The sequence below is a fragment of the Spermophilus citellus genome, assembly GCF_964194105.1.
Source record: "Spermophilus citellus genome assembly, chromosome: 6".
Lineage (NCBI taxonomy): Eukaryota > Metazoa > Chordata > Mammalia > Rodentia > Sciuridae > Spermophilus > Spermophilus citellus.
In genome coordinates, this window is record NC_138187.1 from 129,168,490 (window position 1) to 129,187,064 (window position 18,575).

At 48.7% G+C, this 18,575-nt stretch overlaps 1 protein-coding gene across 1 annotated transcript; it reads left to right on the forward strand.

Annotated features, from left to right (window-relative positions):
- Positions 1–2,142: 2,142 nt before the first annotated feature.
- Positions 2,143–16,520, forward strand: FCAMR (Fc alpha and mu receptor; the record flags this gene model as incomplete). Its single annotated transcript, XM_081298216.1, has 6 exons — positions 2,143–2,286; positions 3,815–3,875; positions 7,852–8,190; positions 9,335–9,906; positions 10,011–10,667; positions 16,386–16,520. The coding sequence occupies 6 exons, from the start codon at positions 2,143–2,145 to the stop codon at positions 16,518–16,520; spliced, it is 1,908 nt and encodes a 635-aa protein (XP_081154342.1).
- Between the last annotated feature and the right edge of the window lie 2,055 nt (positions 16,521–18,575).

Sequence of the window (18,575 nt, forward strand, 5' to 3'; positions counted from 1 at the left end):
TAGGTTGTGCGCTGCTCAAGGGTATCGTTTCTGAAGGGAGGCCTTTCACATATTCTAACATATGTGGGGTTGAAGATCTGGGACTCTAGGACTGGAGTTGCTGACCAAGTCCTGAGATAGCAGTCACCAGCACACACATATGCACAAAACTGCCTTAGCTCAGTCATACTCTGAGTATTCCTTGAGGTTGTCTCTTTTCTTCTCCAACAGCTTTCAGTGACTCTGTTGCTACCTATTTTCAAGCCCGGAATGGGGAGTGCTGCCATTGACAGTTATAATCGTGTACTATCTGAATCAATTTTCAGGGAAGAAAGGGCCTTTTTCATTGGCCCAGGGATATTAGGGGCCCTGGTGAGGGTCTTTAACTACAATCCACAGCATCTCCATTCCTTGAAGCTGCCTATCTGTCGAGTTCTTGGGCTGTGCCAGTTCAAGGCCAACAGAGTTAGGAAGATCATGTCTTTTACAAAGAAAAGAACCCCCATAAACTGTTTTCCAGAGGGGAATACTGGGTGTTTTTAGGTGTGTCATCCATTTGGATAAGCCACACTTGCCCTTGTCCTCTTCTTAAGAAGACTGTCTCCTTTACTGCATTGGTGGTTTTTTGTCTAAGACGTGGATTAATAATCCCCGGACCAGGGGTTGAACGGCAGTCAGTGACCAAACTGCCCACATGGCTTCTCCCGGGGAGTAGTCGGAGGGGCCAGGTCAGCTGGAGGGCACAGCTGCCAGACGGCAGGGGAATTCCTCTCCTGAGTTTTAAAGTGTCCCTCGTCTCCCACATGGGTTGTCACATCACTTACTCTGGAGATCCTGAGCTGATCAGATAAAAAGTCTGGGACCCCATGCTGCAGGGGACACAGAGAAGGGAGAATGCAGATCCGGGCGGTTTCCTTGAAGCTCCCGTCACCAGCCCTGGAAAAGTTGTGCAGGAGTAAGTAAGGACAGCAAGGACCCGAACTGGCCTTGATGTGAGTGGCAGAGCTGTCTCGTGTACCCCAGTCTTCTAGCACCAGCTCTAGCTTCTGCCAACTCACCACGCTGCCTTCTCTTTCTCCAGGTATAAAGAAACACCTAGAAGACCTGCAAACGCCAACATTTCCTACAGATACAAAGAAAAGTCCAAGCAAATCTTGCTTCTGTACTGAGATGGATGGAGAAGCCCCAAGGAAGCCTAGAGAACAAAAGGTGAGATGAGATTTTCTCCTGGAGATGGGGGTCTTGCCCTGAACAGGGTATCACACATACCCCCAGTGCCTTTCCCAGAGCAGCAGGTGGGTTCCTTCTAGCATCTCCCTCCTACTCTTCTGCTAGGCCCCAGCAGAGCACATGGTTCCTTAAAAACCTGTGGGAAACACACCAGTAAGCATTAGAAACAAGCAGCATGGGGGTCATAGAGGCAAAACTCTTCTTTTATAGTTGCAAGAAATGCAGCATTAATCAAGGTCAAGACCAAGGTCATTGCATCAGCCTCAGCCAGAATAGAACCTCCTGAATCTGGGTCCTGTGCTCTTCCCTGTGTACCACACTAGCCCTGCCCTTCTTGTCTGCTTGGGGTTGGGGTAGAAAAGAAGTAAGGCTCAGGAATAGTTGGGAACCAGGAAGGCAATCACCAGCCTGAGCAGGAGATGAAGTGGCCTTGTTGCCCAGTAGGAGGACCAGAGGGTTCCCCCACGGGGCCTTAACCCCCAAAGCACAGTGAGCCTTTAGGCCAGGCCACTGACCTGGAGCTCTCTGTTCAGGAAGAAAGAATTCCTGAAGGTCACTGGTGGGGAAGGTAACTTGGAAGCATTCCGTTGAATGATATCCTTCCTGGCCTCAATCAAGGCTGATAACCTTCTGGAGCCATTTTATCTCACACTGTGCTTCCTCATTGCCCCAAGGAGGCAGATTTCACCTCTGAAGCCCAGAGATTGCTGCACCATGGGCTTCAGGGGAACTGGGCACCACAGGGCAGAGACTTTGGCCTCAGTGTGTGCTGTGGTAGGACTTAGCACTAAAGAAAAACTAGCCCAGGGGAGTCTGGGTGCCGTCCCCAGAGGTAGCCTGGACTTGGTGAATATTAATCAAATTAAGGATTAGATGCAGGTACACCCTGGGAGGGCAGGAAACTGGGTGAGGCAGGGAGAGGCTAGGACTGCCATGGCGGGACCTGAGATAGGGGACTCACTGAAGGCGAGGGTCTGGGGTGTGAGGAGCCTGGAGGCTTTTCAGAATCTGGCCACTCTTGGGGCAGCCCATAGGGCAGCCAAAGGCCTTGGTGAAGGTGGCTGGGAGGCCACGCAGGTGACAAGCTGCAGCTACAGGCCCACCCTACAGGCTCTGTCTAGGCTTTTCTCTTCTCCTCTCCGCTGTTTTCCCTTCTCCTTTCACCTCCTACGCTTCCTCTCCTCTTCCCCTTTTTCCTCTTTTTTTTCTTTTCCTTCCTTTCCCCTTTCTCCTCCTTTCGATTGCCCCCCGCATAGCCTTTGTCCCAAACTGGCCAATGGCTTCATGTGGGTAGTCTAGTTGGGGGTCAAACCATTGGCTGTGAATATCTTTTTTTTTTTTTAAGATTTTGAATTTTTTTTATTAAGTTGTAGATGACACAGTACCTTCATTTTATTTATTTATTTTTATGTGGTGCTAAGGATAGAACCCAGTGCCTCACACATGTTAGGTAAGCGCTCTTCCAGTGAGCTACACCCATAACCCAAGAGCACCTTCTCAGTATCAGTGAAGTACATGTTAGAGCAGAAAGGGACAGACGGGGGCCAGTTATAGGTCCCAGGAACTGCAGGCAGTAGATAGGATTTAAAAAGCAGATTTGTAATTAATCAAATGCATCCACAAATACCCTGGAGAATACAAAAGAAGTATAATGTAAAATCTCTCTTTTCAATCTGCAAGCAGTAGAAGGCCATTGAGTGGTGGCCTTTATAGTGCCATCAAGAGTGGTGGGTCCTTGTGCACAAGAGCTGTGCATTGCACACCTACCTGTGCCCAATCCTGTTTCAGAGCCTGAAGGTAGAGGAATGAGATAGCCCTGCACCCCAGGAGATCCCCAGGCAATGGAAGAGACCAGAACAAGGAGATCCCTGTAGACCAGGGGGCAGTGAGGGCCTTCTAGAAGCTGTGAAGGAGAAATACAGTGGCACCCTAGTGCCGACAGCAGCTTGGCCTGAGGTTTAACCTTTAGCTCCTTCTTACTGTATGCACACTAGCAGTGAAGCAGACTACCCCTGAAGGAACCAATTCCCCTCTGCAAGGAGGAAGGCAAGAGCCAAGGGGAATTCTCTACACCCCCAGGCGCAGCGCCCGCCACTCCTAGCTATGTTGTACAATGACCCCACACAGATTCCCTCATTCCCGTAAGCAGGGGTGACTCTGTCCTCACAATCCTAAGCATGTATATTTGGTGGGGCCATGGAGCCCTGAGACTACCTTTTCCAAGGCCCTGCCATTCCAACTAAGGTCCAACTTCAAGCATGCACTCTTTCCACTCTACGCGCTCCATCCAAATTCATAGCTTGGTATCAGCAAGTGGGTGCTGGAGCTGGTCTCCTAGAGACACAGTTCGATGTCTTCTGAACCCACAGAGCTAAAGGTAAGGGACACTTCACTGTGGTGCCAATGACCCATGTGTGTGATCAGGAGTATGAGGACAGAGTCAATCAGGGCAGTCTTGTTTTGCTCTTGGATGTAGCCACCCCAGCCCCTTCTCTGAGCCAACAGAGGTCCCAAAGGCAGAAGGTGCTCATCCCCAGGGCTGCTCACCCAGCTTCCCATTTACCTCCCCTCAGGCCTCTTTCCATTAATAGTGTTTTTTTTGCAGGTCATCCACCAGGGGGCAGGATGGAAAATGCCCCTCCTCCTCCTACTGTGCCTGCTACAAGGTGAGTCTCAAACACAGTCCAAATTCAGGGCTTACATAACCAGACCGAGCCTTTCAGGCTGCAGAGATTCTTGGAGGGTAGCGCAGTGGAATTCTGCACAGTTGAGGCACATCCGTGGCTTTCTGTCCTGGGGCCTTGGGCCATGCAGTGGAGCCCAGATCTGGGCTGGGGAAATGAGAGAAGTGAGCGCTCCTGTGGCAGAACTTGGGACATTTGCTCTGCTACTCATTGTTCTGGTACTCTGCTCTCTTTCCTTTGAGCTGGTGATCCAAAGTCAGCTCCACTTTCAAGATAAAAGTTCCAGGGTGTAAACAAGACAGAAATATAGCGAGGTTTCTTTACCACTCATTCTATAAACTCCAAATTGCAGGGCCCAGCACTAAGGACATAAAAATGAAGACACTTCCCTCCTCTTAAAAGCTCAGAGTCTACAAAGAAACTACATCTGAATAAAAGTCATCTTGTATTCATTTACTTACTTGTTTTACTCTTACTTGTGAAGATCTGACTACGTGCCAGGCACTGGGGACAGAGAAATGAGAGATGGGATCCCTACCCTACAGGTCCCTACAGGCTCATGTGGTGAGGCTGACCAGCTTCATGTTGGGTTCAGATAATAAATGTCCCAATCTCCTCCAGTGGCATCTAGATTTTATGGTAATGGGGAGCCACTGAGGACTACAGCATGTGCCTAGAATGTCTACTACCTAAATTCTACTTCCAAGTGGAAGCTTAGAAATCAATTAGTAAATGAATGGAAATGCTATGATAATACCAAAAAGGATTAACCATGTCTGGTTTGTGAACAAATCAAAGTATTAATAAATCAAAGGCAGCCCATATTTGACTAGGTACTCTCTGTATTATATGGTCACACCACCTCCTTATTTTAATATTCCACTATCTCCTTTAATCTTTTTCAATAAAAGCAGGCTTCCCCTGCCCCCAATCAAGCAGGCTCATGATTTTTCTGCTAACATAGTGAACAGTTAGAAATTAGTTGCTAAGTGTCAAGTGTTCTAATTGTGATCACTTTTAGTGTCCAGCTAAATATTTTGGTCAGTGCCTTAATCTGTGTTCAGAGAGTTACCCTTTATCCCCCCACCCCATCCCGCACAAAGCCCTGCAGACCAGGAAGGGGGTGTGGTTGCCACCTTTCTCCCTTCCCTGACACTTGGGATCCCGGTGGGGTCAGAGCAATGGGAGAGAGGAGAGGCATGAGGACTGGCAGCTCTTAACTGATGGGATTGCCAGGTCGGGGTTCAGAGCTGGCTGCTCTTCCCACCTCTTCCCTTTGTGGGTGACGTTGTGGACACTTGGAGCTGATGGTTCAGCTCCCTCCCTTTGCCCAGGTTCTTCTTTGGCCCCTTCACACAGAGGACCCCATCTCAGATGGCTGCAGGACAACTTTCTCCCCTCTGGCACCCACCTCTGCATCATGGAAACATTCTTGTCTTCCTCACCCTTCTGCTGGCGGGAGGAGAGTTCCTTGGCAGGTACAGCCCCTCCTCTACCTTAGTACTGCCATAGACCTTTCTAACACCAAGTCTGGCTCAAGTCCCTCCAACTGCAGGCCTCACTCAGCCCTCCCTAAGAGAGGCCATAGCAACAGGTAATGATGGGTGGGTGAGAGCCAGGAACACCCACCGGCATCAAGGGCAAAGAATTGGTGTCAGAGCTGTCAGGATCCTAAAGTGGTAGCCCATTCTTTAATTCTCACAGGTGATATTCTCACAGATGACTAATATAAAATTCCCCAAATAATCCGTTAATCATAATATAAAACCAAGAGCTACTGATCAGTAAGCTACCATATGAGTTCTTAAGGTATTGGTTCTTTACTTACAAATTAATTTGAAAAAAATGAGCATAGCAAGAGTTGATTTAGGATTCTCATTCGGTTTTCTACTGCTAAGTCAGACCTCCCCACTCTGCTGATTAATGGAACAGTGCTCCTCTCAAATGTGCCACATGTAGATCAGGAGAATTCCTGAACGCTTTATCAAAGCATCATTGCTGGTCCTTGTTTGTAATAGTGAATAGTCTTACCTTTAATAATAAGTTACCATTTAATGTTGTCATCAGCGCATGGTTGGGTAGGCTGTTTAGTAAAATTTACAGTGAGAATTAATACAATATAGCTTGTATAACCTCTACTCTTCTTGTGATTAGACCTAAGCACATATAATAGAGTCAGCTCATGTATAGGGACCCAGTACTTGGCTTAATTTGCTGCGGTGACTATCTAGAAATTCTTAGTAACTTTCAAACAAGGGGTTTTGCAGTTTAATTTTGCACTGAGACCCACAAATTATTTAGCTGTTCCTGGCAATAGAATATTAAACAGAACTTTCTTGGCTTCAGAGACCCTAAGGACATAGAACAAATTGCCAGGTACTCACATGCTAAAGCAAGATGCCGAGTCTCCTTGCAGGACTGCAGAAACAGAACGTACACCTGCTTCCAGTGATAGCCCACCATACAGCCATCCAAGCCAAAGAACACTCCTCAGAGGGCAGAGGAGCTGTTTTGGAAAGAGTTGCCAGTGTGCTGGGTCCCTTCCACCTGCTATGTCCCCAGTGTAAGCCAAATAAAGGAAGGAATTTCTAGAAAGCCATCCATATGTCCCAGATTTCTTTTGACAGCAGGACAAAGGTGTGCTTCCTGTGACCAAATGGGCCTCCATTGAAAGGTCCACCCAGAGGACACTGTGACCAAAAAAGGAGGGGCAGATGGTCAAAAATTATAGGGTGGTTGCCAGTATCCAAAAAAAGGTTAGCAGAGGAAAAGCTGGTCTCACAAGGAGGGATCAACCACCAAAGCCACCAAAAAGATATCTGAGTGGCAAAAGAAAAAAAAAGAGTGAGAGAGAGAGTAAGAGAGAGAGACAGACAGACAGTTTTGGACATTTGCCATGTGCAGAAAGAACTAAGGGCAGATGATGCCTGTCTCTTTCACTTGTCCCCTCTCTTCCGTGCCCAGCCATGGAGAGGCCACAGAGAGCAGGTTTGAACAGAGGAAGGAGGGAGCAAAACAAGGGACCCCAATTTGTCCCCCTCCTCCATGGAAGGCCTCTAAACCCAGCTGAGAGAAAGGAAAACTTTGCACGAGACTGCCATTGTAGCCTTTTATTGTACTGGGCTGGATATGTCATTTCACACTAGATTGGACTTTTATTACCCAAGAGAGAAAATTAAAGCTACTAGACATTGACTACTATGCCTGAGATTTTATCAAGGAGCAAAGAAATCCACAGAGATAGTACAAAGAGGCAGCGAGAGAAAGAATAAACTTTGTTTCTGCTAGCACCTTATCAAATTAAAGTCACTCAGCAACCGTTACACTGTGGTTCGCCTAGGAATTGCCTTTAGGCTTATTGCCAAAGGCGACCTTCATGGTAGACTCTTCTGTCCTTTCACAGTGGCACTTGGTCATTCCTGCTTGTGCAGAGAAATAGCCAGTGTGAAAAATTCTGCAGCTGTAATCCAGAGAGGTCCCCACCAAGCAGAGCAGGATTCCTGTGTTTCAGGGCACACTCTCTTTTTAGAAGAAAAGCACACTGATATTTTCTCACCATTTCGTATCTTTATATTCCATGCAAATGGGACCCCTGTGTCAGGTGCTGCCCCAGCCCTCTTAGATGAGCTTAGATGGCATCTTTTCAAACATCTGTCCTGGAGCGCATGGAATGAACCCAGGTGGACTGGTTAAGGAGACCTAGCATGTGATCAGTGTTAGCTAAGCAGTGAGTAAGATTCTCACTGTGTTTTCATCTTCCAGCTGGGGCCTTGGGTACAGATGCATTCCACATCTTGGGGTGACTCCTGCTTCCCCAATGGCTAAGCTCTTCCATTTCTGTATTGACTCTGCTCCACTTTCACTGTGATCTATTTTAGTAGTATTTGAGCTTAAAATTCCCCCAACAGCGACTCTCCCCACCCGCTTCCTCCCCTTTGACTTTTTTCTCTGCCTGCAGCTGCAAATACATTGAAGGGCCCGAAGCTGGTAGCTGGGAAACCTGGGGGAGCTGTCACCATCCAGTGCCATTACACCCCCTCGTCAGCCAACAGGCACCAAAGGAAGTACTGGTGCCGTCTGCAGCTGCCAACGAGGATCTGCCACACAATTGTGTCCAGCAACCACTACACTCACCGTGACTACCAGGGTCGTGTGACTCTAGCAGACTTCCCACAGAGAAGCTTGTTTGTGGTGAGGCTGTCCCAACTGTCCCTGAATGATGTGGGACAGTACCGTTGTGGCATCGGAGACGGAAACAACAGGCTGTTCTTGAACATGAATCTGACCGTGTCTGCAGGTATGAGCCATGTTTGATGAGCCTCATGTGGTGAAGGCTGAGCTAGGAAGGAGCAAGAGAAGACCCAGGCACAGCGAGCGAGGCTTAAACCTTTGGAGAACACTGAGGAAAGATTGGGCAGGTCAAGACTCTCAGAGGTAGCCTTTCATTTCAGAAGGAACTTGCCTTTAGAAAGAAGGTAGATAGCTGAGCGCGGTGGTACACACCTGCATCCTAGAAGCTTAGGAGGCTCAGGCAGGAGGATCGCGAGTTCAAAGCCAGTCTCAGAAATTTAGCAAGGCCCTAAGCAACTCAGCAAGACCCTGTCTCTAAATAAAATACAAATAAAGGGCTAGGGATGTGGCTCAGTGGTTAAGCACCCCTGGGTTCACCAACAACAACAAAAACGGTAGATATTAGGAAAAACCTTCCAATAGAATGCACATGAGCTCTCCCACCCTATCCCTTCCCCCTGCCCCAATGCTGTGGAAAATGTTTATTGGAGATGGTTCTGAACAGGCAGTGAATTAGAAAATGTGGCTTCTTGGGGTCCTGAGACTTCTGTGTTCAGACATGCAAAAGGGGCCAGTACTACAGAGGAATTGTGACAGGCAGGACAGAAGAACTGGGATTGGGCTCTCCTGTGACAGACCCTTGCTGAGCCTCTCAGCAGGCATTTGACAGCTCCCAAGCCCAGACCTCTGTGGCAGGTTCCAGAGTGAGAGGGAGGGCCAGGAGACCATGAGAGCCACTCTGTGCTAGAGGCTGCAGGTCAGGAGCACCAGCAAGGGGAGCAGATGTGGTTCCTGGGCAGCTGCTCTCCACCCATCTGCTGCGCCAGGGTGCTCTGCAGGAACCTGGGTTTCTTTCTTCCTTTTCTGAAGAGCAGTACCTAATGGGCTGTGCACCTCTGCGGTAAGGGCAGCACCTGGGACTTGGGCAGCTGGATAGAGAATATGGGAGAAGGAGCTAGGAATTTGCAAGGGTCTAGAGGATACACCTGGGATTCCCACCTCTCTATTGTATCCAACATATGGGTCAAAGACTGCACCTCTGAGTGAGGCTGCATGCTGTTTAGCAAATATTTTAAACCCAGTGATCTTTGCTAAATCTAGTTGGTGCCCTGGATAGCCTCCCCATGTGTCCCTCTCTGCTGTTCACACAGGTCCTTCCGAAACCGTCCCCACAGCCACTTCAGCTGCTGGTGAGCTAGTCACGACATCCTTTGGGACAGGATCTCCAGCATCCAACAGATGGACCCCAGGAGCCACCCATACTCTAGGACAGGGGACAGAATGGGACAGAGTTACTTCAACTTCTGGAACCAGCAAAATCACAGCTCCAGCAAAGGGAAGACAAACCCCTGCTACAGCCTGGGAAGAAGCTCTGGAGACAGGCAGTGGGGCCGAGGGGTCCATCAAGGCCACAGTCCCTGCTCCAGAGAGTCCAGCTTCAAAACCCAGAAGTGTGTCCAAAACAACAGAAGGTGTTCAGGAGTGGGGCACCCACAGCTTAGTCACGAACACACCTAGGGCCAGCGAGAGTGGGAAGGACAGGACTACTGAGGCTGATAGGGCAGGGCAGGAAACAGACAGGGTCAGGACGGAGCCAGATGCAGCCAGGAGAACCACAGGAACCATGAGGCCATCAGCCCCAGTCTCAGAACAGCTGGCCCAGGAAACCCTCCGAGAAGCAACACCTGTTTCTAAGCAACAAGCCCTGGGCTCCACTGAAGGAGCAAGCCCACCTACAGGCATGTGGACCTTGGACACCACGAGCACAGAGACAGCATCTGTGGAAGGAAGCACTTATGGAGACCTACACAGCACTGTGGGATACAGGGGTCCCCAAGCAACGCCAAGTCAGGCTCCAGCAACCGGTCTCCAGGCTATGCCAAGTCAGACCCCTGCAATACCAACTCAGGCACCAGTAACAGGTCCCCAAACAACGCTAAGTCGGACCCCAGTAACACGTCCCCAAGCAACACCAAGTCAGACCCCTGCAACAGGTCCCCAAGCTATGCCAAGCCAGGCCCCAACGGGTCCTCAAACAAGGCCAAGTCAGACCCCTGCAATGCCAACTCAGGCCCCAGTAACAGGTCCCCAAGCAACACCAAGTCAGACCCCAGTAACAGGTCCCCAAGCAACGCCAAGTCAGACCCCAGTAACAGGTCCCCAAGCAATGCCAAGTCAGACCCCAGTAATAGGTCCCCAAGCAACGCCAAGTCAGACCCCTGCAACAGGTCCCCAAGCAACGCCAAGTCAGACCCCAGTAAAAGGTCCCCAAGCAATGCCAAGTCAGACCCCAGTAATAGGTCCCCAAGCAACGTCAAGTCAGACCCCTGCAAAAGGTCCCCAAGCAACGCCAAGTCAGACCCCTGCAACAGGTCCCCAAGCAACTCCAAGTCAGACCCCAGCACCAGGCTCCCAAGCAACACCAAGTCAGGCTCCAGCAACAGGCCCCCTAAAGCCCCCTGGCATGGAGTCCTCCATGAAGAGGTGAGCCCCAGGCCCCTCCTCTGACTTTGACCCCATGTCTACCGATCCTGGCATGCCCCTCTCCCTCTTCTTTCTTCTCTCCCTTTTGTACCTGCAAGACAGTAAAGGGCAGGGGACAGAAGCATCAACACCCTCCCCCACTCAGGGTCCTTGCAAAACCCTGGTGAGAGGGCTACCTGAATATGTTCCCATGGCTTGCAGGCAAAATCTAAATGTTAGAACATTCTATCGAATGTTTAGGTTGGAAACTTCTACAACTTTTTTTTAAAGATGAGGAACAGGAGTTCCAGAGAGGGGAAGTGACTTGCCAAAGCCACAAGGAAAGATTGTGGCAGAGCCAAATGCCAAGCCCAGAGTCCTTCCTCCCAATTGCCCCATTTCTCACTAGGGAACACAGTGCAGCCACACACAGGAGGGTGAATTTGGCAAAGGATTTGGGGTTTGAGACTTAAAGGCAGCAACCCCGTCTCTGCTCCTAACCAGCCATGGGAACTGGGCCCACCAGCCAGCCTTGTTTTCTCTATCTGTAAAATGAGGGGCGTGGGCCCTTTAACCCTCTGTCCTCTCTAACCTCTCCTCTCTTGTCCTCTTCCCATCCCCTCCAGTGCTTTTCCAGAGGTGGAGAGCAGCTTTCAGATCCTGACTCCAGTCTGCACTGTGCTAGCCCCATTTCTGATTGTGGCTCTGGTCCTATTGCAAAGGAAGCTCCGAGGAAATGGACCATGTAAGTTGAGTTGAAGTGGCCCTGAAGCTAGGTAGAGGGTCCTGGTCCCTGTCTCCCCTCCCACATAACCTCAGGCCTGGGTCAGTTTAGAGTCATAGCCAGGCTTTTGGATGTAAAGCTAAATTCTAGTTTGAATCATCTGCGGCATCACAGAGCCCAAGGAGAAGCTCTTTGGGGATTGGCAGGACCTCTGCTAACAGAGGCATAAGCAACCCCAAGGGCAGAGGGCAAGAGTACAGGGCCCAGCCATGGGCCAAACTGCATGTCCACCCTCCTGCCTGGCCTACTGATATTCTCACAGCCATGTGCCAAGTTTAAATACTCCCAAAGTGAGTGTTTTGGGTGTGTAGACCTGGTGAAGAAAGGGTGAGATTTTCTGGGAGCAAGCAGGGAGGCTGAAATTCTCAAAGCCAGGCCCCCAAAGGCCTGGCCTAATTTCTGTTGTCCTAAGGAATTCAGTTGCTAAGTTTTGGGAAGTTCTTAGAAACTTGTGGTGGGTTGAGAAGGTCCGTGAGGAATCCAATTAATTCAGTGCTGGTCACTCCAGAATCCTCACAGCCTGCTCTGTGTCTTTGCAGCTCAGGAGGCAGAAAAAACACCCAGGGTCACCCTGATTCAGATGACACATTTCCTGGAGTCAACCCTTTCACCAGCTCATCTGCCTCATGAGGAGAGAAAGACACTGCAGGGTGACTCTCCTACCCAAGCAGGTCCGACGGCCCCAGAAAGGGACCCAGGACTCTCAGGAATGGAAAAATAAATGGCTCAGTGCCATGGGAGGAAGACCAAGACCAAGCATGTCCTTGACCTTAGTCCCCGGTGTCCACTTGGGGAAGCAGCACTGACTATCTTAGGCCTAGAAGGTCAAGCCTTGTCCACAGCCAAAGGTAGCCAAATGACTCAAGGAAGGCTTCAAGAAAGGACCTATTAGACACTGGAAGAGGTCACCTAGGAAAACTGTGGAATTCCAGCTCCTGCATGTTTAAAAATGTAAGAGGCTTCCAACCAATATGGAGGATGACAACTTCTCTACCACCACCCCAGCCCTCTCTGGGTTCCCCCTTGCCTGCTAGTATGCAGTCTGCTGCTCACATTTAAGTCTACTCAAGCATGCCAGGTCCTGTCTGTTCATGCCCAGTCTAAACTGCTTTATGGAAGTAACTGTGTTTTATCCATCTATGTCCCAAGAGAATTTTCAACTCAGTGGGCTCCCCCATAAATATCTGTGACTGGCTGAGGGAAGAGAGGGGCTAGGTGGCCTCTGAGGAGACACCCAGGCCAGCACTCTGAATCTCCCTGTGTCTCCATCACTTCATTTGGGAGTCCCCTAAATGTCCCTATTGGTAGGTAGTTTCTACAAGGAGACCAAAGGGAAGAAAATCCACCCCTCCACTCACAGCCTTTCTTTGGGTCCATTCTCATTATGTCATGGATCTTCTCACTCAGCCAAGACTTTCTGGAATTTCCTAAATTCATGGAGGAAGAAAGTATTTTTTAGTAAATTTTTATCTTTATAAAGCTCCTCTTGTTCAACTTCTTATAAATCCTTGATATCACAGACTGTTGGCAAAGCTGGAAAATGGTGTTGGGGGACAGGGTAGGGGACGAAAGAGGAATTTTATGTGAATTCCGCCTGATGACCATGTTACCTCATGTCTGTTGGGGAACTTTTGCTCCACCCTGGATCCCACTGTCTTTTTAGGAATCACATCTGCTCTTTTCCTGCCTCTCATGCGCTAGCAATATTAAGTTGAGAAGTGTCAAGTAGACGTTTTCAGAAGGCTCTGCCTCCTAAACTGTCAGCAGCATCAGAAATCCCTCAGCAGTACCTCCTCACACCTAGTCCAGGACCAAGGAAACCAAAGAGATGCAGTTTTCATGGTTTGTGAGAGAGAAGTAGCAAGTTCAGGCATTTAACCGAATGGAACCATAGAATTTCCAAGCTAATAAATCCTAAAGATTTAGTCTAAATCCCTCAGCTTAGAAGTGAGGAAACTGAGGCCTGGTCACGGAGTCACCTGTTTCAAGTCGTGATGGATAGCAAAGTGAGGACTAGTAGAGAACTCGTGCCCTTGGCCTAGTCCCCATTGCTAAGCGATAGAAGAAAGAAAACTAGTCACCCAAAGACCACAGTCATCCCTCTATACCTTTCATGCCCTCTATCTTGGGGACCTACCTGAAGAATCTGTAAGAGAGATAGGACAGACACCATCATTCCCTTCAATCAGTGAGAAAGCAGGCCCTGACAGGTGCATCATTCAGCCAAGGCCACCTGGCTCATTGGTGGCAGGGATGGGTCAAGAAGTCAGGCTGTTCTTTTTTTTTTTTTTTTAATTGGTTGTTCAGAACATTACAAAGCTCTTGACATATCATATTTCATACATTAGATTCAAGTGGGTTATGAACTCCCATTTTTACCCCAAATGCAGAATGCAGAATCACATCGGTTACACATCCACATTTTTACATAATGCCATATTAGTGACTGTTGTATTCTGCTACCTTTCCTATCCTCTACTATTCCCCCTCCCCTCCCATCTTCTCTCTCTACCCCATCTACTGTAATTCATTTCTCTACTTGTTTATTTCCCATTCCCCTCACAAACTCTTATATGTAATTTTGTATAACAATGAGGGTCTCCCTCCATTTCCATGCAATTTCCCTTTTCTCTCCCTTTCCCTCCCACCTCATGTCTCTGTTAAATGTTAATCTTTTCTTCCTGCTCTTCCTCCCTGCTCTGTTCTTAGTTGCTCTCATTATATCAAAGAAGACATTTGGTATTTGTTTTTTAGGGATTGGCTAGCTTCACTAAGCATAATCTGCTCTAGTGCCATCCATTTCCCTACAAATTCAGGCTGTTCTTTATATCTAAACAGCATTTTCTGGGGGCAGCCACAGAACACCAGCTTCTCGGGATGTTAGGAGGTGCTAAGGAAAAGATTTAGCAGTTCAAAGAAGTTTGGGAAATATTAAGTTAAAGAACAACAGATTCTTTTATGCAGGAATTCTCAGAGCCTTTTGTATACCTTATTTACACATTGCAAATAGTTTTGAGGGTGGGACATTATGTGTCTTGGACTCTTGTTCAGAGAAGCAGTCTCACCAAACTGGACTTGCTCAGATCACTTGTAGGGAAGACCAGAGCACTGAACCAGGGGTCCGTTGACTTTTTCTGTTAAAAAAAAAAAAAAAAACAGACAGTAAATATTTTAGCCTTTGCAGGCTCTGCAGTCCCTGTGCAGCAGCTCAGTTCTTCCTGAGTAGCACAAAGCAGCCAGAGGCAACAGAAGCCAATGACCACAGCTAGGTTCCTCCAAAACCTATTCACAGAAACAGAAGGCAGACTGCATTTGGCCTTTGAACTGTAATTTGCCAGCCCCTGCACTAAGCCATTAAATCACCCGAGACTCTCCTGGCCTCTCTCTGATCTGATCCTCATGAAGACCTTCCTGGCCACCCTCTCCTTCCTTCCTCTGAACAGCTTTGGTACTTTCTCTCTGGAATTGAGCAGCTAGAATGTCCTGTTCATCTATCTATCTTCAGGGCAGGAGGGGACCCGTCCAGCCAGCAAGTTGGCCAAGTGACTAGAGCCAGGAGAGTGTCCAGGAGTAAGAGTGTTCTAGAGAGCTGAGATGCACCAGGGGAAGGTGCCAGTACAAGCTCAAAGAAAGAGCCAGTGCAGAGCCAAGGTCAATGTCAGGGCCAGGAGTTTTGAGGAGACAGAGATAAGATCTGAGGACAGTATAGAGAGAAGGAAGCGGGGTAGCCCCAAGTGTTCACAGCTCTCCTTTATAGCTCAACTGATGAGCGGCTGGGTCAGGAGTTTATCTTAAAGGGCTTGAAACAGAATACACAGAACAAGCCAGCTATACCACTAGGTATATGGTCAGAGATTTTATCTTTTTATTTCCTATTATCTCCCTGGTAGCACAATGTCCTCACCACTGAGACGAGGGGGCAGGGAAACCACTGGGCTATAATCAGGGAGACCTCTATATGGATATCTAGTACAGAGTGCAGGAAAGCCACTGATTGTCATAGGATCAAGCAGCTTCCTGGGTCAAGGCACAGCTCTCTGACACTCCCTTCCTCCTGCTTATTAGCTCTGCTGCTGCTCGTTCCTGTGTCTCCACACAGCACCTTCTGTCACATTTGATGTGACATTTCTGAAAGGAAGGTGTGTTGGTTCCCATTTTACAGATGAGAAAACTGAGGCCCGAGAAATTAAATAGTTACACTACCAGGGAAAGAGCAAGCTGAAACTTGAACACAAGTTGATTGCTGTGCCATCTGCCTCTCTCCTCATTTGAATTTACAGACTGTTCATCTGCTCAGGTCTCTTCCTGCTTAGAGTTCCAAAGGCTTGCTTCTCTCTTTTAGCTTGCACAATCCTTTCCGGTAATTTGTTCTCTTTCCTCACTAAGTCGCTTATTCTTGTCCTGGCCTACTGAAGCATTAAAAAAAAAGTCCTGAGAGCTAAAAATTCAGGCACCAGCCCTGGGGTGCTTGCTGGCATCTCTACAAGTAGAACTCAGATTTGAAATGATCCATAGGAGTATCCATCTAAGGTTACTCAAGGCAAATGCTTGACCCTAAGCCAACTTCTCACTGTCCTCTGCTGACACTTTGGGGGATGCTTCTCCTCCTCCCATGGCCAGTATGGTCTGAGAAAAGCAGAATCTGCTCACCAGCAGCCTCGGTCACACAGAGAAGAAGGTGCCGTCACAGAAAGATCTATCACGCACTTCAACCAAGTAGACATGGCATATTTGGTTATGTCCCTTTGGTGCACAGACACAGGGCTGAGAACTTGGCAAACGTGGACTGGAGAATGCAGACCACGCTGAAGGAAGTGGACTTTCTCTGGTCACCTTGCTATCCATTCTTCATTAAGTGACACAACGTGGCTTATGGGCACCGGCCCTCCCAGGCCAGCCTGCTCCCTTCACTGACTGCAAGAATATGAGCTTTCACCCATTGCCACTCTTCACAGGGTCAGCTGAAACCCAGGTGGACCTCAGAGACGTGTCAGCCCCACAGGACCCCACCTAGACCTCTGGAGCCATGTGGAACTTCCAGTAGTGAGTCACCGGGCCAGCGGCCACCGTTTGCCTCCTGGTCCCACTAAAGACACACGTTCACCGATTAGGATCTGGACTCTATTTTTATGTTCTGCCTTTTTCAACCTCTGGCCTAGTTTTCACTCCCCATGTATTTGCCTGCTGTGTCTAGAACCACCAGTTCTGCTCTCAGCATGGAGGTCAAACAAAGGCCACTTCTCTCCCTGAATTTCAAATTCCTACCTCCCTAACCCTGAGTATTTTAGAGAAGAGGGAGAAAGCCAGGGCTACCAAGTCCAAAGTGTTTTCCAAGTTGCCATAAAGATGTTGCAATTCACTTGTGACAAGAGTTCAGAAATAGGGCATCAAAGAGTTTGCTTCTTTAGGGCCTGGCATGGGAAGGGCTGTCCGCTTAGCAAATCCAACTAGACTGGGCTTTCCATTGGCCAGCTCTCTCCTCACCCACCACCTCCAGTGTAGTACAGACAAGTCGAAGTTACTTGCAGTATATATCACCAGGAAGAAAGGAACTCCCCATCTACAGATGGAAACACTAAGGCCTAGACGGGCACAGGCTGCAGGGGATAACATGGACAGTTTTCCAGTGGCTACCTGCCAGGCAGACCTTGGGCTAAAGGCCAGACTCAGACCAGGAACAAGGAAACAGTCAGCCTTTTGGGGGGACTCCAGTGGCTTATGAGAGAGGTTGGGCCCTGTTACCTGACACTTACCTATTGACTTTGGATGCTACTCCAAAAATTTTTTCCTCCTTCTGCTCTCCCCTAGCCAGGGTGTGGAGGTCAGAAAGGGCAGGAGAGTGGTTTGTTAACTTCAGTAGACGTTTACTCATTTGTCCCTGCCACTCAGAACCAGAGAATAAAGGTTCCTTGGAACTCAGCAACCAACCCCAAAGGGGAACCAAGAGATCTTTTGGGCCACAGTCAACTTTCCATTTCTAGGCTTTTAGGTGCTCAGCTTTGCTGTTCCCTAGGCCATCACAACCTCCTCGGGGCAAGATGGACCCAGTCCCCGAGGCACAAGCCTTTGCCTTCACCCCTCTTCCAGTCAGAATGAGAAAGAGCACTGACAACCCTTCCACCCCACAGGCCCCAGAAGGAGTATTGTTTCCACTCTGTGGTTGGGAGTCAACTGAGCTAGGAAAATAATTGAGGGGCTAAACATCTGGGCAGTGACACAGCGAGCAGTCAAGGAAAAGGAGGTGATTCGGACATTCATTTGGGAGAGAAAAAAGATCAGAGTTTCACTTGCATGTGTTTGACCAGTAGGTCCAACACTATTCAAATACTGGAGTCACTAATCTGCCAATAGCCTTCTTCGCTTCTTTCACCCTCTCCCTGCACCCCACCCAGTTTGCCATCCTTTGATTATTCTCTCAGGGGCAAGATTCTACCAGATTGTAGATGTCGTACCCTGAGCTCCTAAGGAATGACCCTGGAAAACCACTCTACTATCTATCACCCAGTAGTCAGGCCTGTAGGGAGTCTTTTTATAAATAGTTCTCTCCCATCCTGCACCTGCTCCAAAACAGAAAGACTCATTCCGGGAAAAGGTTGGGGCCTTCAAGCATAAGTCCAGGTTCAGAAACTCTCGAAACACTTGTCCAAGCCAAACCTGCTAGACTAGTCCAGCCCTGGCTCTCCCAGCAGGCTTCCAAACAGTGGCCACACTTGCTAGCCAGCAGGAAGAACAACAGTCCCCCTTCCATGCTCTTCTCCCCCAACCCAAAAGGCAGAACTGGAATAAGAAGAATAAATGCTGTGCTTCTGCCCATGCACAGCAAGGGTCAGGAAATACTCTACAATTATCTGTTGACAGGGGTAGGTGGTCACTGTGGTATGACTAATTCTAAGCAGCCAATATCCTCTAAAATGGTAGAGAGGATGCTCTTTGGGGCTTGGGCAGATTCTCTGTCACATGCTATTTTTCAGTGATTAATACTAATGTGACTCCATATTCTAGGCTGCAGAGGGACTGCTGGATTACAGGGCTGACTGGCCCTGGATTAAACATTGACTCCAGACAAGGGTTAAACATTGACCCAACTAAAGACCCACAGATAGGAGCAGAGAACTGGTAGCAAACAGCGTTTCATCTGTTCATTC